This window comes from Ustilaginoidea virens, chromosome 4 (genome assembly GCF_000687475.1).
Source record: "Ustilaginoidea virens chromosome 4, complete sequence".
In the NCBI taxonomy this organism is placed as follows: Eukaryota; Fungi; Ascomycota; class Sordariomycetes; order Hypocreales; family Clavicipitaceae; genus Ustilaginoidea; species Ustilaginoidea virens.
Window position 1 is genome coordinate 1,015,350 of NC_057319.1, and position 21,831 is coordinate 1,037,180.

The window sequence follows — 21,831 nt, forward strand, 5'->3', positions numbered from 1 at the left end:
CCCTCGTATGCCGTCTTTGGTTTTTTGCCTCGCGTATCCCATCTTTTTGGTTTCTGTTGTGTTGCGTTGCGTTGCGTTGTGTTGCGTTGCGTTGCGTGCTGGCGCTGGGATGCGTCTGCTTGTGGGGCGGACAAGTTCCGGCCGGTTTGCCCAGTCCTGCTTGTTGTGCACAGGGCTTGGTTGTCGCGAGCCCATTGCGGCAGGTTGTTGGGAGCTTGGCTGTCTTGACTGGCAGCGTGGGCGGGCGATGGGGACCTGGACACGACATGAAGCGACGTGACGTAACGTGGTGGGTATGGCATCCAACATGAAGTCGTCTGGTCGGTCGGCTTGGTCGTCGACCTGGGCGATCTACGGCGCTGCTTGGCCCGCTCGCCTGGCGCCACGTCACGCAAAGTGCTCGCTGTGCAGGTGGACGCTCGGCCCGTCGGCCCGGATGCACTCTGCGGCCGTCTGGCGGACCAGCTGCGTCATCTGGGCCGGGCCGCACGTCGAGATCAGGACCCGCTCGCAGGCGCCGGTTGCGGAGACGGCCTCGCGAATCAGCAGCGCCGTGTCCGGCCGGCGGTACTGGATCGGCAGGCCGGGGAGGCTGATGGGGCCGTCTGCGCCGCCGGGGGACGGCGGGGGAGGTTTTTCCAGATCCTCCGACGAGCCGGAGTCGCCTGGCGCGGCCGAGCTCGTTCTTGTCGGTGAGGAAGGCGACGGCGGGCTCGACCGTGTGACGAAAACGGCGACGGAGAATCGGGCGTCGTTGCCGAGCGTGACGAGGTGCTCGGCAAACCATGTCAAGTGAGCTTTTTGATTGTCAGAACAAGGTAATCAGCCACCGCCCCCCGCGCGCGAGCCCACGAGATGCTGCTCTTACAGCTGTACTTGACTGCCCAGACGAAAACCACTCGCCTGGTGACGTTGCTGTTGTTGGTGCTGCGGCCCAACAGCGCCTGAGCCAGGCCAAATGTGAAGCTGGCTCCGCTACCGCCCGCTACCAGGACCACAGTTTCAAACGCCCACGGGTCTGGGGCGGCGCCGTACGGTCCTTCGACGGACGCCTTGAGAACGATGCCCGGGTGGTCCACGGCATGCTTGTGCAAGTCGCGGGTGAAGCCGTCGCGGGAGGCCACGACGAATTCCAGGGGATCCGCAGATGCCATGGTGAAGGGGTGGGTCTGGAGCAGCCTGATGCGCGGGATCCATAGGAAGCAGTGTTTCCCGGGAAAGGCGCCCATGGGGGGCTTTGCCAAGGTGACCCGAGTGCCGCCATTCGGCAGAGGCGAAAGAGTAGCGGAATTGTTCATGCCGTGGACCGCGAGGCGGGCGAGGCGGATGACGCGGTCCAGCGCCCACATGGAGCCGGCAACCACCGTGCCGATGGGAATCTTGCGGCCAAGATCGGGCTGGTGGAGAGCCAAGGCGACGACCGAGACGACCCAGAGCGAGACGTGGACATGGTAGAACAGCTCGTACCGCCAGCGGCGGAGACAGACGGCCGCCAGCGCCATGAGGATCCACGATACGCCAGCAACCATTCCGAAAACATCCGACCGTCGCAAGAGAATGTCGGTCATGCCGGCTTCCGCGAAGTAGCCGGAGTAAAGAGATGCGTGGATGATGAAGAGAGACGTGGCGGTAAGCCCGGCCACTCTGTGAAGACAGTTTAGTCGCTCATATGACCGGGCCGCTAGGAAAGACAGGGGCGTGATCCTCAGCGCAAAGAAGACGACGAAAAGCAGATTGGCAATCGCGAGCCTTGAGGAAGCATCAGTAACAACAGGCTGGTTCGAAAGAGACGCTTCGTGGGATTACCCTACCAGGCAGACCGAGCCGCGACATTGGTCTCAAGCGCCATGTTCTTGTTGTCCAAGTTGGTGAAGAGAGCAACGAGGTTCAGAGCCAGGTAGAGGGCGACGATGCTGGCGCGATCCAGCGACGGTCCGCTCCTCACCCGACGCAGCCCGAGTTTTCTGACATTCCTGCTCCACCAGCACGAGGTAAGCGTAGGAAGCAACAAGAGCCCTGGGGGAAGAGGGAGGGAGGGAGGGAGTGAAGCCCCGGCGCACCTAGCCATTGCAAAAACGAATGGGACCCGCGACCCAGGTGGCTTTTCTCTTCTCCTTGTCCTCATGCGGTGATTTGACCGCCCGACGACGAAATGGAAGACGGTGAACAGCAGGCCGACAAAAACCAGAGACAAGATGAATCCCAAGGTTGACTCGAGGTTTCTTCTTGCTCGACTGGCAAAGCGCCGAAGCTGGGCCTCATCGAGCTGGTCGACCATGGTAGAGTTGCTCGTGTAACCGGCAGGAGACGGATCCGTTGGGCTGCGCAAGACGAGCTGAGTCGAGGAGAGGCGCAAACAGGAAAGAGATGCTTACGTCGCCAACGTGGACGTCTGAAGCCGGCAAGTACCAGACCTATATACCTATACATGAGTATGGAGGTAGGTGTAGGCTGGTAGTAGGCTGCTACCTTATATTTGGGCCACCAGCTGCCGGGGCTGGCGCAGACACCCCCGCGCCAGGCGTGCAACACGTTTGGTCGCTCCTTCCCGGTTCCGCTGCCGTACGAATGGGGTGGCAAAACGCAGAGGCGGCAGTCCATCACAGCTCTTCACGGCTCGTCACGGCTCGTCACGGCTCGTCACAGCTCATCTGCAGTTCTTCTGCAGTTCTTCTGCAGTTCTTCTGCAGTTCTTCTGCAGTTCTTCTGCAGTTCTTCTTGGAGGCTGCCGGCATCCTGGGCCGCGGAACACTTTGATTCCAGTCCGCAGTGCCTCGTCGGGGCTGTTCGCCAGGACGTCGCCTCTGCCTGCCTGGTCTCGCTTCAAACCCGGGCTCCGCGGCCATGCTTACAGCCTCGGGAACGGTGCGGAGCGCTCGGTACGCGGTGACGGTACGCGGTATACGACATGCGGCGCAGAAATTGGATCGAGAAGCGGGCGGATGATACCAAAATGGGAGGCTTTGATCGATCTTGCCACGCTGCCGCCCCCTGCTTCCGCTTCCGCTTCCGCTTCCAGTTATGCTTGCCAATCTGTGGTTGTCCAGCCCTGATGGGTGGAAACTTCTCCCGCAGTACTGTAGGACGGCGGTTCTCCTCAACCATTGGCATCCTGGCCAATGTTCAGTGATTATTACTAATAAGAGCTTGGGAAGCACCAAAGAATGCAGCGGGAATGCATCTGGAATGCAGCAGACAAGCGGGCTTCAACCTGTAGCCTTGATTCTTGCCGAGCACACGCTCGCCCTTGTTTCAGGAGTCTCACTCCCGGCCCCGGTCGAGCCTGAACAAGCAGAGTCTGCAGAGTCTGCGAATCCTTCCATCTTACAAAGCATCCAGTCAGCAGCCAGGCGGATTCGATCGATAAGGCGGCTGTCGCAATGCGGACATGTCTGCACGCCGCAGAATGCGCCTCTCGAAACGGCCGGATGACGCCCGCACGCTCTGTGGGGATCTGCAAGCTTATTCACTCACTGCAGCCTTTCAAGTCCCGAAACGGAAGGACAAATGACGGGGCGGACTTGTGTGCTTGTGCTACATACTTGCGCCGGGACAGGGGGGAGTGGACAATAGACGAACTCTGCATTCCCTTCCTTTGCCTTGCCAGCTCGTCCGGTGCGTGAGCTTGCGTTGAGAGCATGGGAGGCATGGGAGTAGCACCAGATGAGGCTGGATGCAAGGTGTCTCGGTGTTCCCTTGCGGGCCCGGCCCATGATTACTCGGCGAATAATGGCTTGGTGATGGAAGCCGTTCATTTGCTGGCCATCAGAGCCAGCAGCAAACCCGACGAGGACGTATGGGCACAAGCTGCATGCACCAGACATCTCTTAGTCAGTCCCCCCTGGGAATTTTGTTTCCTGCGGGTACCCCTCCAGATGACGATATCTGACTTGATAGAGGCTGATAATATCCGCAAGCCCCTGCTCGGCGGGCTGGGAGTCTGTGATGCACACCAAGTGCGGCTCTGGCCGGGCTTCAGCCTTCTCATACCGTGGGACTCGCCCCCAGCTTGACGCTAAAATTAGGGCGTTCCCTTGCCCCGCACACCACATGCAGTTGACGATACAGTACTGACCCTGGGCGAGGCAGCTCCTACATTTGAGTTCTTCCCGATAGCGCCACTCCCACCACCAGACCCTTTGGCGCCGATCTTTGCTTCCCGGGGGGTGGAGAGAGGGTGGGGGGGCCCTGTCGGTCTCTGCAAGACGCAGCGACTGGTTGACATGGCCGTGGGTTACAAGTCCCCTTCGAGGCTGCGATGGCAATGTCTCTGCTTCCCCTTCCCGTGCGTTACATGGTCACCACCAGCTGCCAACGGCTTGCTGCTCAAACGGCCCCTTGCTAAACTGCGACGCAATCCGGGGCACAAGTCGCTTGGGGAACCTGAATCCGTGACTGGGCCCGCCAAGGTTGTTCACGTCACACAGCCTACGCCCCTCCGAGATATACAAGGATGTGACGAGGGAGGAACCAGGAGCGCCATGTCCAGCGGGCTCCCCCTGCAGAAATGGCGACGCAACGCAGCCCATGTATGCATCTCCAACTGATAAGAGCCGGGCGAGGAGCGCGCTGGAGCGTCGTGTTGCGCGAGCATCATGGCTTGCTTTGCGACCAAAAGCGGCTCGAGGGGCGGGGACGACGAGCTGGGCTTGCCTCCGGATGACGGCTCGGCGGGTTTTAATAGTTAGGGTGAGGCCTGTGAGGTGGTTGTTTGGTGTTTGCAGGAGACGGTTGCCGTCTGGTGGTTTACTCGGTGCAGTATCAGATGAAGCGAGCGGCGGCAGGTGACTGACTGTGATTGGCACTGGCAACCAGCGGTAGCTACCGGGTAGTGGAGTGGAGTGCAGGGTCGATGCAGGCCCTAGGCTGGGTAGGAGGTACCTAACCTGCCTTAGGAGGTATGTACTGTACCTTGGTATTGACCCGAGACGTCAGAGGAAGTTGGCTTGTCAAGGCCGTCTGGTTGCACTAGAATGTGACGCCACACCAATCGCACCAAGCGCGGCTCTGCTGGGTTCCCTACACATGTAACTTGGAAAGATGCTTCTTGACGCGAGCTTCTGCAGTTGGAGGATAGGGATGAAAGAGAGTGCAGACCGCAGACTGCAGGCCAGACGGCGGACTCGGAGGGTACATAAGGTAGGTACAATGTACCAGATGCCGATGCCCTCCCGTGCACCGTGCAGCTGCAAAGTGGAGCGGGGGCAGCTGGTTGGTACATATGTAGCTATGACCTCACAGCCACTCGCTCACTTGGACGTCTGACCTTCCCTTCTGCGGGCGGACCGGACTTGGCGGACCGGACTGGCATCGCGACCAACAGACCCCGTCCTCGGTCAAACACCACGTCAACTGCCAGGTTTGCTTGAAATTGGCAGTCTACCTACTTGGCCCAAGGCACCACTCCGCGAAACCAGCCTCCCTCGCACGCTGTCCGATCGACGCCCATCTCGGACCCGTCCCATCCGACGACGTTCGAAACCCCACCACCCATCCTGGGAATCGAATCATCGAATCGATCGAGTCATCAATCATGTCCATCCGCATCGCCTTGGACAACCGGCCCGAGTTTTACACAAACCTCGACTACGTCCAAGGCCGCATCATCCTCGGGCTGAACCGCGCCGAGCAGGTCGGCAGCATCGTCGTCAAGCTCGAGGGCGAGTCCATCACGGCGCTGCAGGTCCCCAGCCCCTACGACCTCAACGCGCGGTCGAGGCCGCCGGGCCCGATGCCAGGCCCCCCGGGCAGCATCGTCAGCGAGAACCACAAGATCCTGTACAAGGTCCAGCAGGTCTTCCCCGACGACTACCACACCAGCACGTCCAACCCCTACGGCGCCTTCCCGTTGCAGCCGGGCGAGCACGAGTTCCCCTTCAAGTTCAAGCTGCCGATTAACAATGCGTGCAGCGACCCGGACGCCATGGCCAAGCTCGGCGGGCTCGGCGGCGTGGGCGGCTTCGCGTCCGGCGCCGGCCTCTTCGGCATGGGCGGCGTCCGGTTCATGGACGGCACCAAGCAGCTGCTGCTTCGGCACGTCACGCGCACGCTGCCCCCGTCCCTGACGGGCTTCCCCACCGAGGCCGAGATCCGGTACTACATCAAGGTCACGGTGCAGAGGCCGGGCATCCTGAAGGAGAACTGGCGGCACCAGACGGGGTACAAGTTCCTGCCCATCGAGCCGCCCCGGCCGCCGAGGACCGGCCAGGAGGCGTTTGCGCGGCGTCCCTTTACCTTTCAGCCGCGGACGCCCCCGCCGCGCAAGAAGAAGAGCGGCGGCTTCTTTTTCGCCAACAAGGCCGACAGGGCGGGGAAAAGCGGCGGGCCCGATGCCGGCTCGGGGTCTGCTCCTCCTCCTCCTCCTCCTCCTGGTGGCTCGGCCGACTCGGTCGTCGGAAACTCGGCCGCGGCTGCGGCTGCTCCGTCCATTGAGATTTCCGCCCGCCTGCCTCACCCGCCCGTGCTGACGTGCAACCAGCCCGTGCCGCTCCGCCTCATTGCCAAGAAGCTGGTCGGCTGCCCCGAGCAGCTGACCCTGACGTCGTTCCAGATGGACCTGATTGGGACGACCGAGGTGCGCGCCCACAACCTGCACAACAAAAAGGTCAACCGGTGGGTCGTCGTGTCCAGCACCGACCTGCGCATCCCCCTGACGACGGGGCCGGACGCCGCGGCCGGCTCGGAAATGGTGGTGCCCGACGCGCTGTGGAGGGACAGGCCGCTGCCCAACACGGTCGCGCCGTCGTTTGTCGCGTGCAACCTGTCGAGGCGATACGAGGTGGAGCTGAGGCTCGGGGTCTGCTGGGGCGAGGAGGCGCCGTCGTCGTCGTCGCCAGGCTTCGTCGTCGGCGCAAGCTCGCAGACGATCCACCTGCCGCTGCATTTCGCCGCGGTCGAAGTGTTTTCGGGCATCGCGCCGCCGCCTGAGCTGCTCCAGGCGGCCAGGGCCGGCACGCGCCCCAGCCCGGGACGGGCGACGCTGACGGTGCCGCCGCGCCTTCCGCCGCGGGCCAGCTCGGCGCCGGGGTCGCCCGCGCGCCCCGACAGCCAGGAGGGCCAGGTCCGACCGTCGGTGCCGCAGCGCCCGCCGCAGGACCCGCTGTATCCGCCGCAGCTGCAGCCGGGCCAGACGGCGCCGCCGTACGACGACGCGCCGCCCAGCTACGACGAGGCCATGGCGGAGAACCTGTCGGGGCCGTTTGACGGGCTGCAGTCGCGGCCGGCCTACAGCGGAGTGACCAACGAGAACGCGCCGAGCCAGATGCCTGCCGAGAAGAGGTGAAGCGTGCATTTTGAAGGTCACGGCGTTGGGGCGGGGCGGGATTCTCTCTGTGTGTGTTTTTATTTTTATTCTAATTTTATTTCTCAAGTCTTCTTCTTTCAGCTTTTGTCATTATTGTCCCCTCCGTGCTGGGCAAGGAAATGGATTACGTCCGCCGTCGGACGCGTCGACGTGGTTTGTGGTTTGTGGTTTGTGCAGAAGGGGGTACGGGGCTCTTGAGACGGCATCAGTGCGGACTCGGGAGTAGTAGGGAGCAGTCGGGCGCGGGGAACGGACAAGAAGCGCCAAGCCGATATTGTTGGTGTCACATCAAGGGGTACCCAGTTGTACGTAGGGTCGCGCGCGTGGTATCATGTACCGTAAGGTCACCAAGCAAAGGATTTGATTACTCTACTAATGACTGACTATCTAAAAGGAAAGAAAGGAAGCAAAAGAGGGTAATTATACGATATAGCCTTTTTGTGCGTGCTATGGTCATATATATTGGCGCAGTCGGGCCGGGCTGCCCGCGTGCCCTACCGGGCTTAGGGGTAAAGGGGCAAAAGTAGCCATATCGTATATAGCAGTGTGCGCGGCATATCTGTCGCAATATGCCCAATTGGGCACCTTGCGATAGCGATTCCGATACTGGCAGCTTCTCTTTTTATAGAAGCAAATATTAGAATCGCTAGGATATAAGGCGTATATATAGAAAAGAAAGTGCGGCGCGGTCTCGGCAGGTTATGCCGCCGATAATACTATCGCGCCGCACGGCCAACTTATGCAGGATTATACCGTATAATAGCTGGTATATTGAATATTATAGCTAAAAGAAAAGGGGCAAAAAGGGGCAGTAATAAATAAGCCAAAATAGATATAATAGCAATAAACGAGTAAAAATAAATGCAGCATTGAATATAAGGAAATCACAATATCGAACATAAGAAAATCCATATATATGCCACTCATGATATCACTAATACCTCCTAAATGCAGTCAGATATTGACCGGTCTCTTTACCTATCCTTTAATATATATAATAGCCTTATTATAGTTAACGAAGGTCTTAAGGGCTTTATTTAGCATTCCCTTAGTTATTACATCGGCAAGATTATTATACCCATTAATCTAGCGGATCTTATATATCTCCTGACGCTTATATAACTATCGTAAGGCTATAATATCTATTATAAGCTTTTTCTCCTTTATAGTGCCTAGCTTAATAAAGCATTTATATAATAAAAACGAGTCTATATATATAATAGTAGGGATCTTCGGCAATCCTAGCCTATTAGTAATTATATTGAGGGTTATACCTATCGCATATGCAATATCGACCCTTTATATTATACTATACAGCTTTAAAGCGAATATACTGCGCATTATACGCTTACTCTTTATAGAGCTATAAGTAACGATATTACCGGTTAGCTAGAAGGCGTTATTCGTAGTATCTGCCTTATTCCCTATTATAATTATATAACTAATCTGTGAGCTTAAATCTTTATTATTGGTAAAGGATCCATCAATAAATATAAAGATCTTAGCTGTATTAAGGGCCAAATTTGTTAAAATCCTATAGTAGCCTACTAGGCTGCTGGCCTAATGCCCTACTGGTCTACTAACCTCCTGGCCCTTATACCGTCTCTTAGACTTACGGTGGTCTTACCAACCTAGGCCCTTGCCTTTTACCTTAAGGATTTTCAGTGGATTATTTACTGTATATCAAGTAAGGTAGGCCTTAAGGTAGGCCTTGTTAAAAAGGTGTGGCATTGCTAAATTAGCATGGTGGGTCTACTAGCGTGGTGGCTAGCCCACTAGTGTAGTGGGTATTCTACTAGTGTGGTAGGTAGTCACTAGCGTAGTGGCTAGTTACTAGTGCGGTGACTAGTTACTAGTGCGGTGGTTAGGGTGGTTGAAAAGGCCCGATATAGTGGGGCTGCTGACGTATTGTATACGTGGCAAGCGAGCATTACGGGGAGCTTTCTTACTGGCTACCTTGGATGCCTGGGCCCACCCCTCCTTCGTGTATATATAGGATAGCTTTCCCCCTTCTTTCTAGATAGTAGAAGGGTAGCACAATCGAGTCTGTTAATGCACTATATGCCTCTTAACTTCTTACCTTCCCTGCGTTTTCTGGTTATCTTATATTTGCCTTGCCTTTACACTTGCCCTGCTTTATAGCACTTGTATAGTCTTAGGACTTGGTGAAAAATCTAGTATTATACTAAGATTAGTTCACAGGTCGCAGACAGTCTCGTGCTATCTAGCTAGCTAGTAAGGCTCTGCTTTTATAGTGACCTTGAGAATTGCAATAAAATTGATGTACTATAGGCTATAATCCTGGTTATTTAGCTGCTATTGAAGGCGCTTATTTAATCTTACGATATTATCTGGGTCAGATTGCTAGTTGTTGAAATCAGCGCCTTTTTAGCTGTATTTTGGTACTGGTCTCGCTACCGTACGACGTCTCTACGTTGAGATATCGCGGTGGCTATACCAGGCGCTATGGTGGGGCACAGCGCCCCACAACGCCGATTACAGTGGGCCACAGCGCCGGTCACGGCACCGGCACAGCGCCCCACAGCCGGCCACAGCGGCCGGTCACAGCGGGCCACAGGGCCCACAACAGGCGGCGCATTTCTACGGGATTACCAAATGGGCAAAACCAGCACTTTCGGCCTTCTACATACAGTCACCCGCTACACCGGTCATTTACGGCAGACCGATATAGGGCTTCCGGCCCGTACGGCAGGCTGTTATAGGGCATCCGGCACACCGCTATAAGCCACTGGGCTTGGTTGGGTAGGCATTGGGTAGGATATTAGGCACGGCTGGGCAGACCGACTTTTCGTCGGGTTTTTCGCTATTTTTGCGGTTTTTCATTATTTTCAACCACTTTTTCAAGATAGTAGAAATATGCCCAAAATTCCCTCTTTCTAGCTAGAATAGTTAACAACAATTAGAATCAGATTTCCCTGACATCTTTGCTCTGGTCAACCTCTTGTGCGCTTTAAATCTTTAACCAGCTCTTTGTTTTATTCTGCAACGCCTTGTACGCCACTATCGGTATCCAGTACATTTCCAATAGTGTTCTGAATCACCATTTTGCAACAGGTTATAAGCCCGGTGTCTTAAGGCTTCCAGCTTAAGACCTTTTTACGCTAACTTAGGATTTTAACGCATTTAGCAGCTAACCTCCCAGAAATCTAACTAACGATATTACTAATCTGCAGTAAGGGACTGATTATCCCAGATTTAGGAACCCAGCTACTATACTAAGCTGCAACACATTCTTACAATAGGATTTTCTAAGGTTATTCCTTAACGCAGCTTTCTTCTAGTTTTATCTAGATTTTCAGTCTTGATTTTCTTCGCATTTTTAAGACTTTCCGGCACCTTTTCTCTTCTTATAATGGCCAGTCAGAACATTCCTACCGATAACCTAAGCTATACGGTAGAGGTAGAAGAATCTGATAATGACTAGGAAATTGCCCAGCTTAGGGAAGACCAATAGGAAATAAAAAAAGAATTTAACTATAAATTTAATCGAATTAATTCTAAAATCGATTTTTTGGCTGATAAGGTGGGCACCTTAGTAGACAGACTAATCAAGCCTGCTACTAGCCCACCATCCCAGGATATAATGGATATAGATACCTTCTAAACCCCTGTGGGTAAAGGAAATAACCCACTATTACCACCTAAAGCCCAGCAACCCCTGCCGGTTCCATCCAGCATTAGCAGCCAAATTAGCGCTATAGCTATCAAAGAACTAGCCAAAACAGCCAACGGATTCTAGGAATCCTAAAAGCTAAGGGGGGCATTTAACTTCGATTAATAGAAACAGGCCCTTATGATTTAACTTAGGGCATTTAATATCGCTAAATTTATCGAAGATCCTTCTATTGCTAGCAAATTTAACGACTTAGAGCAAGCACTTTTACTATTACTTATCAAGAATAGTTGCACAGAAGGACCAGCTGCCGCTATCAACTGGTGCACTAACCCAGAGTCAGCCTTTACGTTACTCACCAAACAGTATTCTCACTCATTAGACGTATAGCGGACCCACCTATACCCTGCCTTCCATCAACTAAATTTTATAGGCTATAAGGGTACCTTGGAATCTTTTAACGCCTCTTTTAATAGCTACCTATCCAGGCTGTAAATTTTAAGCTCCTATATACAACCTTTCGACCAAATCAGCTAATATTTACATACTGTAGAAGGGGTCTTTTTTTAGTAGGTAGAACGGCACCGCATAATAATGAGAATCGCCTATACTTAGGGAAATACATTAAATATTAACCTATGTCACGGGCTCGGGCTACGCCCGCGCTATAATGTGGCTAGGACTCGGGCTGCGCCTGCGACTAGCCTAAGGAGTATCGGCACGGGGTCACGAGGGCTCGCTAAGGACTCGGCCCGTACTACATACGGGCATAAATAGACTACTCAGAGGCCCCTATTCGGGTCCTCTTCCTTTCCTCCTTAGTCTATTTAATATATTCATTCGACGCCTATTCGCAGTAGCCCTAGGGCCAGTCCTTTACATTTAAATAGACTCTCTCAGCCTTACTGTTATAACCTTACATTATAGAGCCGATAATGTAGGCTATATAAGATATCGAGATAAGTATACCTAGAGAAATGGGTATAGACAACCCGAGACCATGATGCTCCCGATATAACATATATACCCGAGTAGAGTAGCTCGCATCGGGATTACAATAGATAGAGGCGCAGATGCAGACTAACGCGCAATACCTCGCTGCTATTGCTGCCTCGCTATAGACCCTCCTTACGAACCAGTTAAATAGCTCCTAAAATGCTATCTAACCGGCCCTAATCGTATAATAAAATGCCCCCCTCCCTATGGCTTAGGATACCTAGCTAAAACGCAAGCCGATCCCGATAGGGGACCCCTTTAATAGCAAAAAGGCTATATTTATAGCCTAGCGGACCTTTATGTAATATAAGCTTGAGGTCGATAAGGAATTTATTGGGGACGAGAAGACTTAATAGATATTTATCTTTTAGAACCTTTCGTCTATAGTTTAATTATAGGTCGCGGCCTTTTTCGAGAATAATGCGGCTTGCGATTATAATATAATAAAGTTCTTCGAATACCTTTAATATCTCTTTAAGGACTTATACCGATAGGATCGCGTTATTACTAAGCTTAAGCACTCTTTACGCTAGGGCCCTAAGGAACCTTTTGCCGCCTTCTTTATACGATTTAAGGAAAAACTTACGCTTACTAGTGGTCTTAGTTGGCCTGAGGAAGTTAAGCTTAAATACCTCCGATCGGCGCTTAATGCTTGTATAGCTAATAAGATTATTAGCCTTAGGGTCTCCCATTATGACTATTATTCGGCAGTAGACTATTACCGATAAATTGCTATCGATATTAAGACTAGCTTAACTATTAATTACTATATGGGTTCGACCTATTCCCGACCGATATATGCCCGGGATTCTAAGGGCGATATATAAATATTAGGTATTAATAAGCTAGACTTAAAGGGTAATTAATGCGCGCTTAGGGCGATATAGGTCTCTAAAGAATGGTATAAAGATCGTAAGAAGAAAGGTCTTTATCTTTAGTATAGCTCTCCTAATTATTAGATATTTATATACTACCTATTGCCGGCAATCCGACCTAATATAGCTAAGGTGGCCTCGCTTAACTTATAAGTCATAAAGGTCGAAAGTAGTAATAAAGATTAAGAAAAAGAATAGCCTTTAAACTTAGTCTCGTTAGAGGGCTTAAGATATATATACAAACCTTAGCCTAATTATAAAAGGAATTAGAGGAGATTGCAAAACGAATAGATAGATACCCCTTTTTAGTACCGATCTTATATAAATCCTATACCTTTATTAATACCTTAATCGACTCGGGATATAACTGCTATAGCGCTATAAGCGAAAAGATAGTATAACGGTTAGGCCTTTAATCTATCTGCCTACTATAATGTAGGGAAATCGGAACGGCAGTAGATATTTAGAGCCGTTTAGGAGAATATAAAGTAATATATTCTTTTATTATCTATATTATCTATATAGCGATCGATATTAATAGATAGCTGTTTATAATTATGCTTTACGTTATCCTAGGCCTTACCTGCGATATTATCCTTAGGATGCCTTAGATAGAGTACTATAATATTATACTATAGGCGAAGTAATACTAATTAAAGATCGGATTAGTAGGTAGCTTTATTGTTAAGGAATCGACGAGAAGGCAATAGGGTCCGACTATAGTAAATATCCTTAGCTCGGTCTTTTATAGTATACTAAAGCAGGCGAAATATTCTAAAGATCGGTCGACTTCCTTTATTACGATAAGCTTATAGGAGATAATACGTATCCTCTGCATTATACTGCTATTTTATTAAGACTCTGCCCTACGATTATAGGAGCTATAGGTACTCCCGATAGAATTATAAGAATTTACCGACCTCTTTAATAAGGAGAAGGCTTCCGGTCTCCCTCTATATTAGGGTATATTAGACTACTATATCTAGCTTAAAAAGACTATAGATAGGAGCTAGCTAGACTTACTTTAGGGCCCATTATATAATATGCCACGAGACTAATTACTTAAGGTTTAAAAATAAGTAATTAACCTAATAGATAAAAGATAGATCTATGCGAGCTCCTTATCGGCAGCAGTATTAGTCCTACTAGCCAGAAAAGGGAATAGCGGGTAGCATTTTTACGTCGATTATTAGGCCTTTAATAAGGTTATAGTCTAAGATTAATACCCCCTCCCTTTAATTAAAGAGACCTTACGATCCTTATCCTAAGCGAAATAGTTTACTAAAGTTAATATACGCGTAGCATTCTATAAGATATATATTGCAGAGGGCGATAAATATTTAACTGTATTCCGTATATAATTCGGACTATTTGAATGGCTTATTACGCTATTTAGCCTAATTAGGGCCCCTGCAACCTTTTAAAGATATATTAATGGGGCCTTAGGGAATATACTAAAAGACTTTATAACTATTTACCTTAATGATATCTTAATCTATACTAGGGGAATAAAGGCGGACTATATGGGGCGCATTAAGGAAGTCTTTTGATAACTATAAAAGGCCGGCTTAAATTTAGATCTTAATAAGTGCGACTTTGCAGTAAAAGAGGTCTAGTACCTAGGATATATTGTAATAGCTAAAAAGGAAATCTATCTAGACCCCGAAAAGATTAAGGCTATCTAGAACTAAAAAGCACCTACGAAATTAAAAGGCGTTTATAGTTTCCTTAGTTTTGCTAATTTCTACTGCGATTTTATCCTAGACTTCTCCCGCCTTATCGACCCTTTAGTTAGGCTAATAAAGAAAGGGGTCTTATTTTAATAGCTAGACGAAAAAGAGGCGGTATTCTAAGCGCTTAAGTAGTATTTTATATTATCTTTAGTTCTCGCCTAATAGGACCCCGATAAGGAGACGGTCCTTAAGGCAGATAATTCTAGTATAGCCCTCGGCGGCTATCTATTGTAAATCGGGGAGGATAGTATACTCTACCCTATTGTATACTATTCTACTTGCTTATTAGATATAGAATGGAACTATACTATATATAATAAGGAATTCCTCGCTATTATCTTTTGCCTTAAGGTATAGTTAATAGAATTCTACTTAATAGCCTCCCCCTTTACTATCCTTACCGATTATAAAAACCTAGAGTATTTCGCCTGATTACGAGAAATATCTAAGCGATAAGCCTAATAGGCTAAGACTCTAGCGCTCTTTAACTTCTATCTTCGGTATAGGCTAGGGTTATAAGCCTAATACCTTAATATGCTCTCTTAATAGGAATAAGAAGTAGATAGGATAAAGCCGCGAATCGGCTAAATCCTAAAACTACTATCTATTTTAGCACTCGATACGGATAAGATAAAAGGTAAGATAATACCGACTTTAGCCCTATAGACCACCTTACCTTACGGCCTATATATCTTCGCCGATTCCTACCTTTAAGCTATTTAGGACTAAGCGATATCTAAAGATAGTATATATTAGGCCCGATAGATAGCAGTCGCAAATAAAGAATAACGATTTCTAATAAAGGCAGTAATATAAAAATAAATTGCCGACTATACCCTAAATGCATATAGTATACTCCTTTACCGGGCATAAGTATAGCTTCCATCATTTAAGCCTTTAACCACTATAGTAATCTAATACTACTATAACTCGCCTATTGCGGGCCACCTAGGGAAAAACACTACCTTCTAACTATTACAATAGGATTATCACTTCGATAATATATCGTCTGAGGTAGCGAGATATATTCGGAATTACTAATGCTGCGGGGTATATAAGAGCCGCTAATTATGCCAGGGGTTATTGCAACCGCTACTAATCGCAGACCGCTTTTAGTCGCAGATATCGGTCGACTTTATAACCGACCTTCCTGCCCGTAATACCTCCGACCCGCGATTCCTTATAGTTATTATAGATCGCTTATCGAAATATATCTAGCTTAAGGCTATACACTTAATAAGAGCAGAAGACTATATAGAACGCTTCCAATAGTGCTAATAGCGCTTTTATAGCTTCCCTAAGGAGATTATTAGCGATCGAGGTTTAAATTAGGTAGGTATTACGGGCTCGGGCTACGCCCGCGCCATAATATGGCTAGGACTCGGGCTGCGCCCGTGCCTAGCCTAGGTAGGGTCATATGAGTCAGCAGCACGGGGTCACAGGACTACGCCAGGACCCCGACCCATGCCAACGTATGGTTAAATAGACTATCGAGAGCCCCCTATTCGGGTTCTCTCTTTTTCCTCCTTAGTCTATTTAATATATTTATTCGACGCCTATTCGCAGTAGCCTTAGGGCCAGTCCTTTACATTTAAATAGACTCTCTTAGCCTTGCTATTATAACCTCATATTATGGAGCCGATAATGCAGGCTATATAAAATATCGAGATAAGTACACCTAGAGAAACGGGTATAGATAACCCGAGACTATAACGCCCCCGATGTAATATATATACCCGAGTAGAGCAACTCGCATTAGGGTTATAACAGATAGAGGCGCAGATACAGACTAATGCGTAATACCTTGCTGCTGTTGCCGCCTTACTATAGACCCTCCTCGCGAACTAGTCAAATAGCTCTTAAAACGCTACCCAACCGGCCCTAATTATATAATAGAACGACCCCCTCCCTACTACTTAGGATACCTAGCTAAAGCGTAAGCCGATCCTAATAGGGGACCCTTTTAATAGCAAAAAGGCTATATTTATAGCCTGGCGGACCTTTATGCAATATAAGCTCGAGGTCGATAGGGACTTTATTAGAGACAAAAAGACTTAATAGATATTTATCTTTTAGAACCTATTGTCTACAATCTAATTATAGGTCGCGGCCTTCTTCGAGAATAGTACAGCTTACGATTATAATATAATAAAGTTCTTTAAATACCTCTAATATCTCTTTAAAGACCCGCACTAGTAGGATCGCACTATCACTAAGCTTAAGCACTCCTTACGCTAAGGCCCTAAGGAACCTTTTGCCGCCTTCTTTATACGATTTAAAGAAAAATTTACATTTATTAGCGGTCTCGGTTAGCCTAAAGAAGTTAAGCTAGAATATCTCTAATCGGCGCTTAATACTCGTATAGCTAATAAGATTATTAGCCTTAGGGTCTCCTATTATAATTACTACTCAGCAGTAGACTACTACCGATAAATTGCTATCGATATCGAGACTAGCCTAACTATTAACTACTAATCGGGCTCGGCCCATTCCCGACTAACCTACGCCCAGGATTCCAAAGGTAATATATAAATATCAGGCGTTAATAAACTGGACTCGAAGGGTAATTCACCCAGAGCGATATAGGTCTCTATAAAATAATATAAAGAATATAGGAAGAAAGGTCTTTATCTTTAATACAGCTCTTCTAAATATTAAAGGAATATATACCACCTACTACTAGTAATCCGGCCAGATATAGTTAAGGTGGCCTCACTAGATTTACGAGTCGTAGAGGTCGAAAATAGCAATAAAGATTAGGAAAAAGAATAGCCTTTAAATTTAATCTTATTAAAGGGCTTAAGATATATATATAGACCCCGGCCCAATTATAAAAGGAATTAAAGGAGATCGCAGAACAAATAGATAGATACCCCTTTTTAGTACTAATTTTATATAAATCCTATACCTTTATTAATACCTTAATCGACTTGGGATATAACTACTATAGCGCTATAAGCGAAAAGATAGTATAACGGTTAGGCCTCTAATCTATCTATTTACTATAATATAGGGAAATCAGAACGGTAGTAGATATTTGGAGCCGTTTAGGAGAACATAAGGTAATGCATTCCTCTATTACCTATATCGTCTATATAGCGATTAATATCAATAGATAGCCCTCTACGGTTATATTTTATATTATCCTAGGCCTTACCTATAATATTATCCTTAGGATACCTTAGATAGAGCACTATAATATTATACTGTAGGCGAAACGGCGCTAATTAAAGATCGGATCGGTAGGTGGCCTTATCGTTAAGGAATCGACGAGAAGATAATAGGGTCCGACTACAGTAAATATCTTTAGCTCTATCTTCTACGGTATACTAAAGCGGGCGAAACGCTCTAAAGACCGGTCGACTTCTTTTATTACAATAAGCTTATAGGAGATAATATGCATCCTCTGCATTATATTACTACCTTATTAAGACTCCGCCCTATAATCGTAAGAGCCATAGGTACTCCCAATAGAATTATAGGAATTTACCGACCTCTTTAATAAGGAGAAGGCTTCTAGTCTCCCTCCGCACTAGGGCACATTAGATTACTATATCCAGCTCAAAAAGACTATAGATAGGAGCTAGCCAGACCTACCTTAGGGCCTATTATATAATATACCACAAGACTAATTACTTAAGGTTCGGAGATAAGTAACTAACCTAATAGATAAAGGATAGATCTAAGCGAGCTCCTTATCGGCAGCAGCACTAGTCCTATTAGCTAGAAAGGGGAATAGCAGGTAGCGTTTTTGCGTTAACTACCGGGCCCTCAATAAGGTTATAGCCTAAGACCGATACCCCCTCCCCTTAATTAAAGAGATATTACGATCCCTATCCTAGGCGAAATAGTTTATTAAGGTTGATATACGCATAGCGTTCTATAAGATATATATTGCAGAGGGCAATAAATACTTAACCGCATTCCGTATACGATTCGGACTATTTAAATGGCTTATTATACTATTTGGCCTAACTAAGGCCCTTACGACCTTTTAAAGATATATTAATAAGGCCTTAAGGAATATACTAAGAGACTTTATAACTACCTACTTCAATAATATTCTAATCTATACTAGGGGATCAAAGGCGGACCATATAGGGCGCATTAAGGAAGTCCTTCGATAACTATAAAAGGCCGGCTTAAATTTAGATCTTAATAAATGCGACTTCGCAGTAAAGGAGGTCTAATACCTAAGATATATTATAATAGCCGGAAAGGAAATCTATCTAAACCCTAAAAAGATTAAGGCTATCTAAAACTAGGAAGCACCTACAAAATTAAAAGGCGTTTATAATTTCCTCGGCTTTGCCAACTTCTACCGCGACTTTATCCCAGACTTCTCCCGCTTTACCGACCCTTTAGTTAGGTTAATAAAGAAAGGGGTTCTATTCTAATAGTTAGACGAAAAAGAGGCGGCATTCTAGGCACTTAAGTAGTATTTTATATCGTCTCTAGTTCTCGCTTAATAGGATCCCAATAAAGAGACGGTCCTTAAGGCAGATAATTCCGGTATAGCCCTCGGGGGCTATCTATCGCAAGTCGGGGAGGACGGCGTATTATACCCTATCGTATACTATTCCGCTCGCTTATCGGATATAGAACGGAATTATACTATATACAATAAAGAACTCCTTGCTATTATCTCTTGCCTTAAAGCGTGGTTAGTAGAACTCCGCTTAATAGCCTCCCCCTTTACTATCCTTACCGACTATAAGAACTTAGAGTACTTCGCCTGACTATAAGAAATATCTAAGCGATAAGCCCGATAGGCCGAAACTCTAGCGCTCTTCAACTTCTATCTTCAGTATAGGCTAAGGTTATAAGCCTAACGCCCTAATACGCTTTCTCAATAGGAATAAAAGGCAGATAGGGCGGAGCTACAAATCGGCTAGATCCTAAAACCGCTATCTATTTCAGCACTTAATATAGATAGGACAGAAGGCATTAGGACCCCGACCTTAGATTCAAAGGTTACCCTACCTTACAGCCTATATATCTTCGCCGATACTTATCTTTAGGCTCTTTAGGACTAAATAATATCCAAAGATAGTATGTACTAGGCATGATAGACGGTAGTAGCGAATAGAAAGCGATAATTCCCTATAGAGGCAGCGATATAGGAACAAATTACAAATTATACCCTAAATGTATATAGCATATTGCTTTACCAGGGGCGGGTATAGCTCCTATTGTTCGAGCCCCTAACCATAATAGTGATTCAACGGTACTATGACTCGCCTATAGTAGGTCACTTAGGGAAGAATACTACCTTTTAATTACTACGATAGGATTATTATTTTAATAATATATTATCTAAGATAGCGAGGTTTATTCAGAACTATCGATGCTGTAAGGCGTATAAAAGCCGCTAACTACAATAGGGTCTACTATAGCCCTTACCGATCCCAGACCGTTTTTAGTCGTAAATATTAGTAGACTTTATAATAGACCTCCCCGCCTATAACTCTTCCGACCCGCGCTTCCTTATAGTAATTACCGACCGCTTATCGAAGTATATCTAGCTAGAGGCGATGCACTCTATAACAGCCGAAGAGTGCGTAAAGCGATTCTAATAATACTAGTGGCACTTCTATAGATTCCCTAACGAGATTATTAGCGATAGAGGCTTAGATTAGGTAGGATAATTCTAAACGATACTTTATAAGGCAGTCGGGACTGAATAACTCCTCTCGACTGTATACTACCCCCAAACCGATAGCGGTATAGAATAAATAAACTAAAAGGTCTAAGCCATCCTCCGTATTATAGTCTCCTTTAACTAATACGATTAGCCTAAGCACCTTACGGTATGCCAACTCGCCCTAAATAACCGGATATTATTAGTAATAGGGTTTAGCCCGAACCGACTCCTTAATAGGTTCGATATACTAACTATTGCGCCAGCCTTAAAGGTAATATTAAGCTCGAAAATACTAAAAGGGCAGGCGGCTCTCTTCCTAGCTAACCTCTAGGAAGGAGGGGAGTTAGCCTAAACTACTATCGCTTTCGCATAATAATAACAATAGGATATAATAAACCGTTTACGCTACCTAGCGGAGCGTTTCTAGGTTAAAGACCGCATATGGCTTAGCCTAAGGAATATTAAGATAAACTACCCTTATAAGAAGCTCGATTAGGTCTCTACTAAATATACTATTATCGCCATCCTATCCCCGCTTATTATCCGGCTTGATATCCCTAAGGGCATCCACCTAGTTTTTTATATTGACTTTATCGAATAGGCCGCATCCGATCCGCTCTTAATATAGACTATAACCGATATTAGGCTAAGGCCTTTATTTATCCTCCTATAAGACTCTAATCAGCTACATAAAGAATATAAGGTTAAGGCAATACTAGCGGCGAAAAACGCTCAGGGTCGGGGTAGGAACCGCAATATATTAATTAAATAGAAAGGGTACGACTTACCTATATAGGAACCCCTAGAAAACTTCGAAGATTTAGTAGTATAAAAGGCGTTCGAAACCAAATAAGGTAATATTTGTATATATAATAGGCCCTTTAGGCTATCGAAACGAGGTCTACTAAACCTATAAACGATGCCTAAATGCCTATTTATAAAAAAAAAAAAAAAAAAAAAAAAAAAAAATAAACTATTAAGCTCGTATGCCCCTCTCTCGGGCTAATACTATCCTCCCCCCTCTCCTGCATTATAACCACTATACTCGTCGTTATACAGGCCCTTTTCGGTACTATTGGGATCGGTATACCCCTACGGCGGCGGCTGCTGCGGGGGCGGTAGTAGCAGGGGCGGCTGTATATAACCTCTATAGTAGTATCTATAGGGGGTCGGATGTATATACGGCGAATAGGCCTAATGCGGACGGTTGCCTATACGACTCCGATATAACGGCATTCTAGGGGATATATTATACGGGGAATATAGGGGGGGCTATGATAGGGCCCGATAAGGATACCGCAGGGTCTGCAGTAGCGGCAGCTAGGGCTGCTGCAGCGCCGGGGCATTCTGCGGCGGGTAGTATAGCTGGGCCTCTAGGGGAACCTATGCACCCTACTTATAGGCAGGCGGTTCCCCGGCGTAGTAGGTTAGTAAGGGGTAGGCAGGAGGGGGGGCTAGATGGGGCCGGGTAGGAGCCGCTAGGTACTACTCTATCCGGGCATAGTACTCCCAGGCCTCTTGTTATATATCCCGCATTATACTTAATACAGGGGCTAGATCGATAACCGACCCGGCTTAGCAGCGGGAGGGAGTTATAGCCTGAGAGATATCGGTTAATGCCTTACTAGCGGTACCGCAGGGACTAA

The 21,831-nt window shown here is 47.6% G+C and overlaps 3 protein-coding genes across 3 annotated transcripts; 1 reads left to right on the top strand and 2 right to left on the bottom strand.

The window, feature by feature from the left end:
* Nucleotides 1-387: 387 nt before the first annotated feature.
* On the bottom strand, nt 388-2,278 carry UV8b_04820 (uncharacterized protein; the record flags this gene model as incomplete). The annotated part of the gene is made up of 4 exons (XM_043142318.1): nt 388-797; nt 869-1,749; nt 1,812-1,973; nt 2,061-2,278. The coding sequence occupies 4 exons, from the start codon at nt 2,276-2,278 to the stop codon at nt 388-390; spliced, it is 1,671 nt and encodes a 556-aa protein (XP_042998252.1).
* Nucleotides 2,279-2,640: 362 nt separating this feature from the next.
* On the bottom strand, nt 2,641-3,111 carry UV8b_04821 (uncharacterized protein; the record flags this gene model as incomplete). The annotated part of the gene is made up of 2 exons (XM_043142319.1): nt 2,641-2,783; nt 2,853-3,111. The coding sequence occupies 2 exons, from the start codon at nt 3,109-3,111 to the stop codon at nt 2,641-2,643; spliced, it is 402 nt and encodes a 133-aa protein (XP_042998253.1).
* A 2,422-nt stretch (nt 3,112-5,533) lies between these two features.
* UV8b_04822 (uncharacterized protein) lies at nt 5,534-7,282 on the top strand (the record flags this gene model as incomplete). The annotated part of the gene is made up of 1 exon (XM_043142320.1): nt 5,534-7,282. One exon carries the CDS (start codon nt 5,534-5,536, stop codon nt 7,280-7,282), a length of 1,749 nt encoding a protein of 582 aa, XP_042998254.1.
* Nucleotides 7,283-21,831: the final 14,549 nt, after the last annotated feature.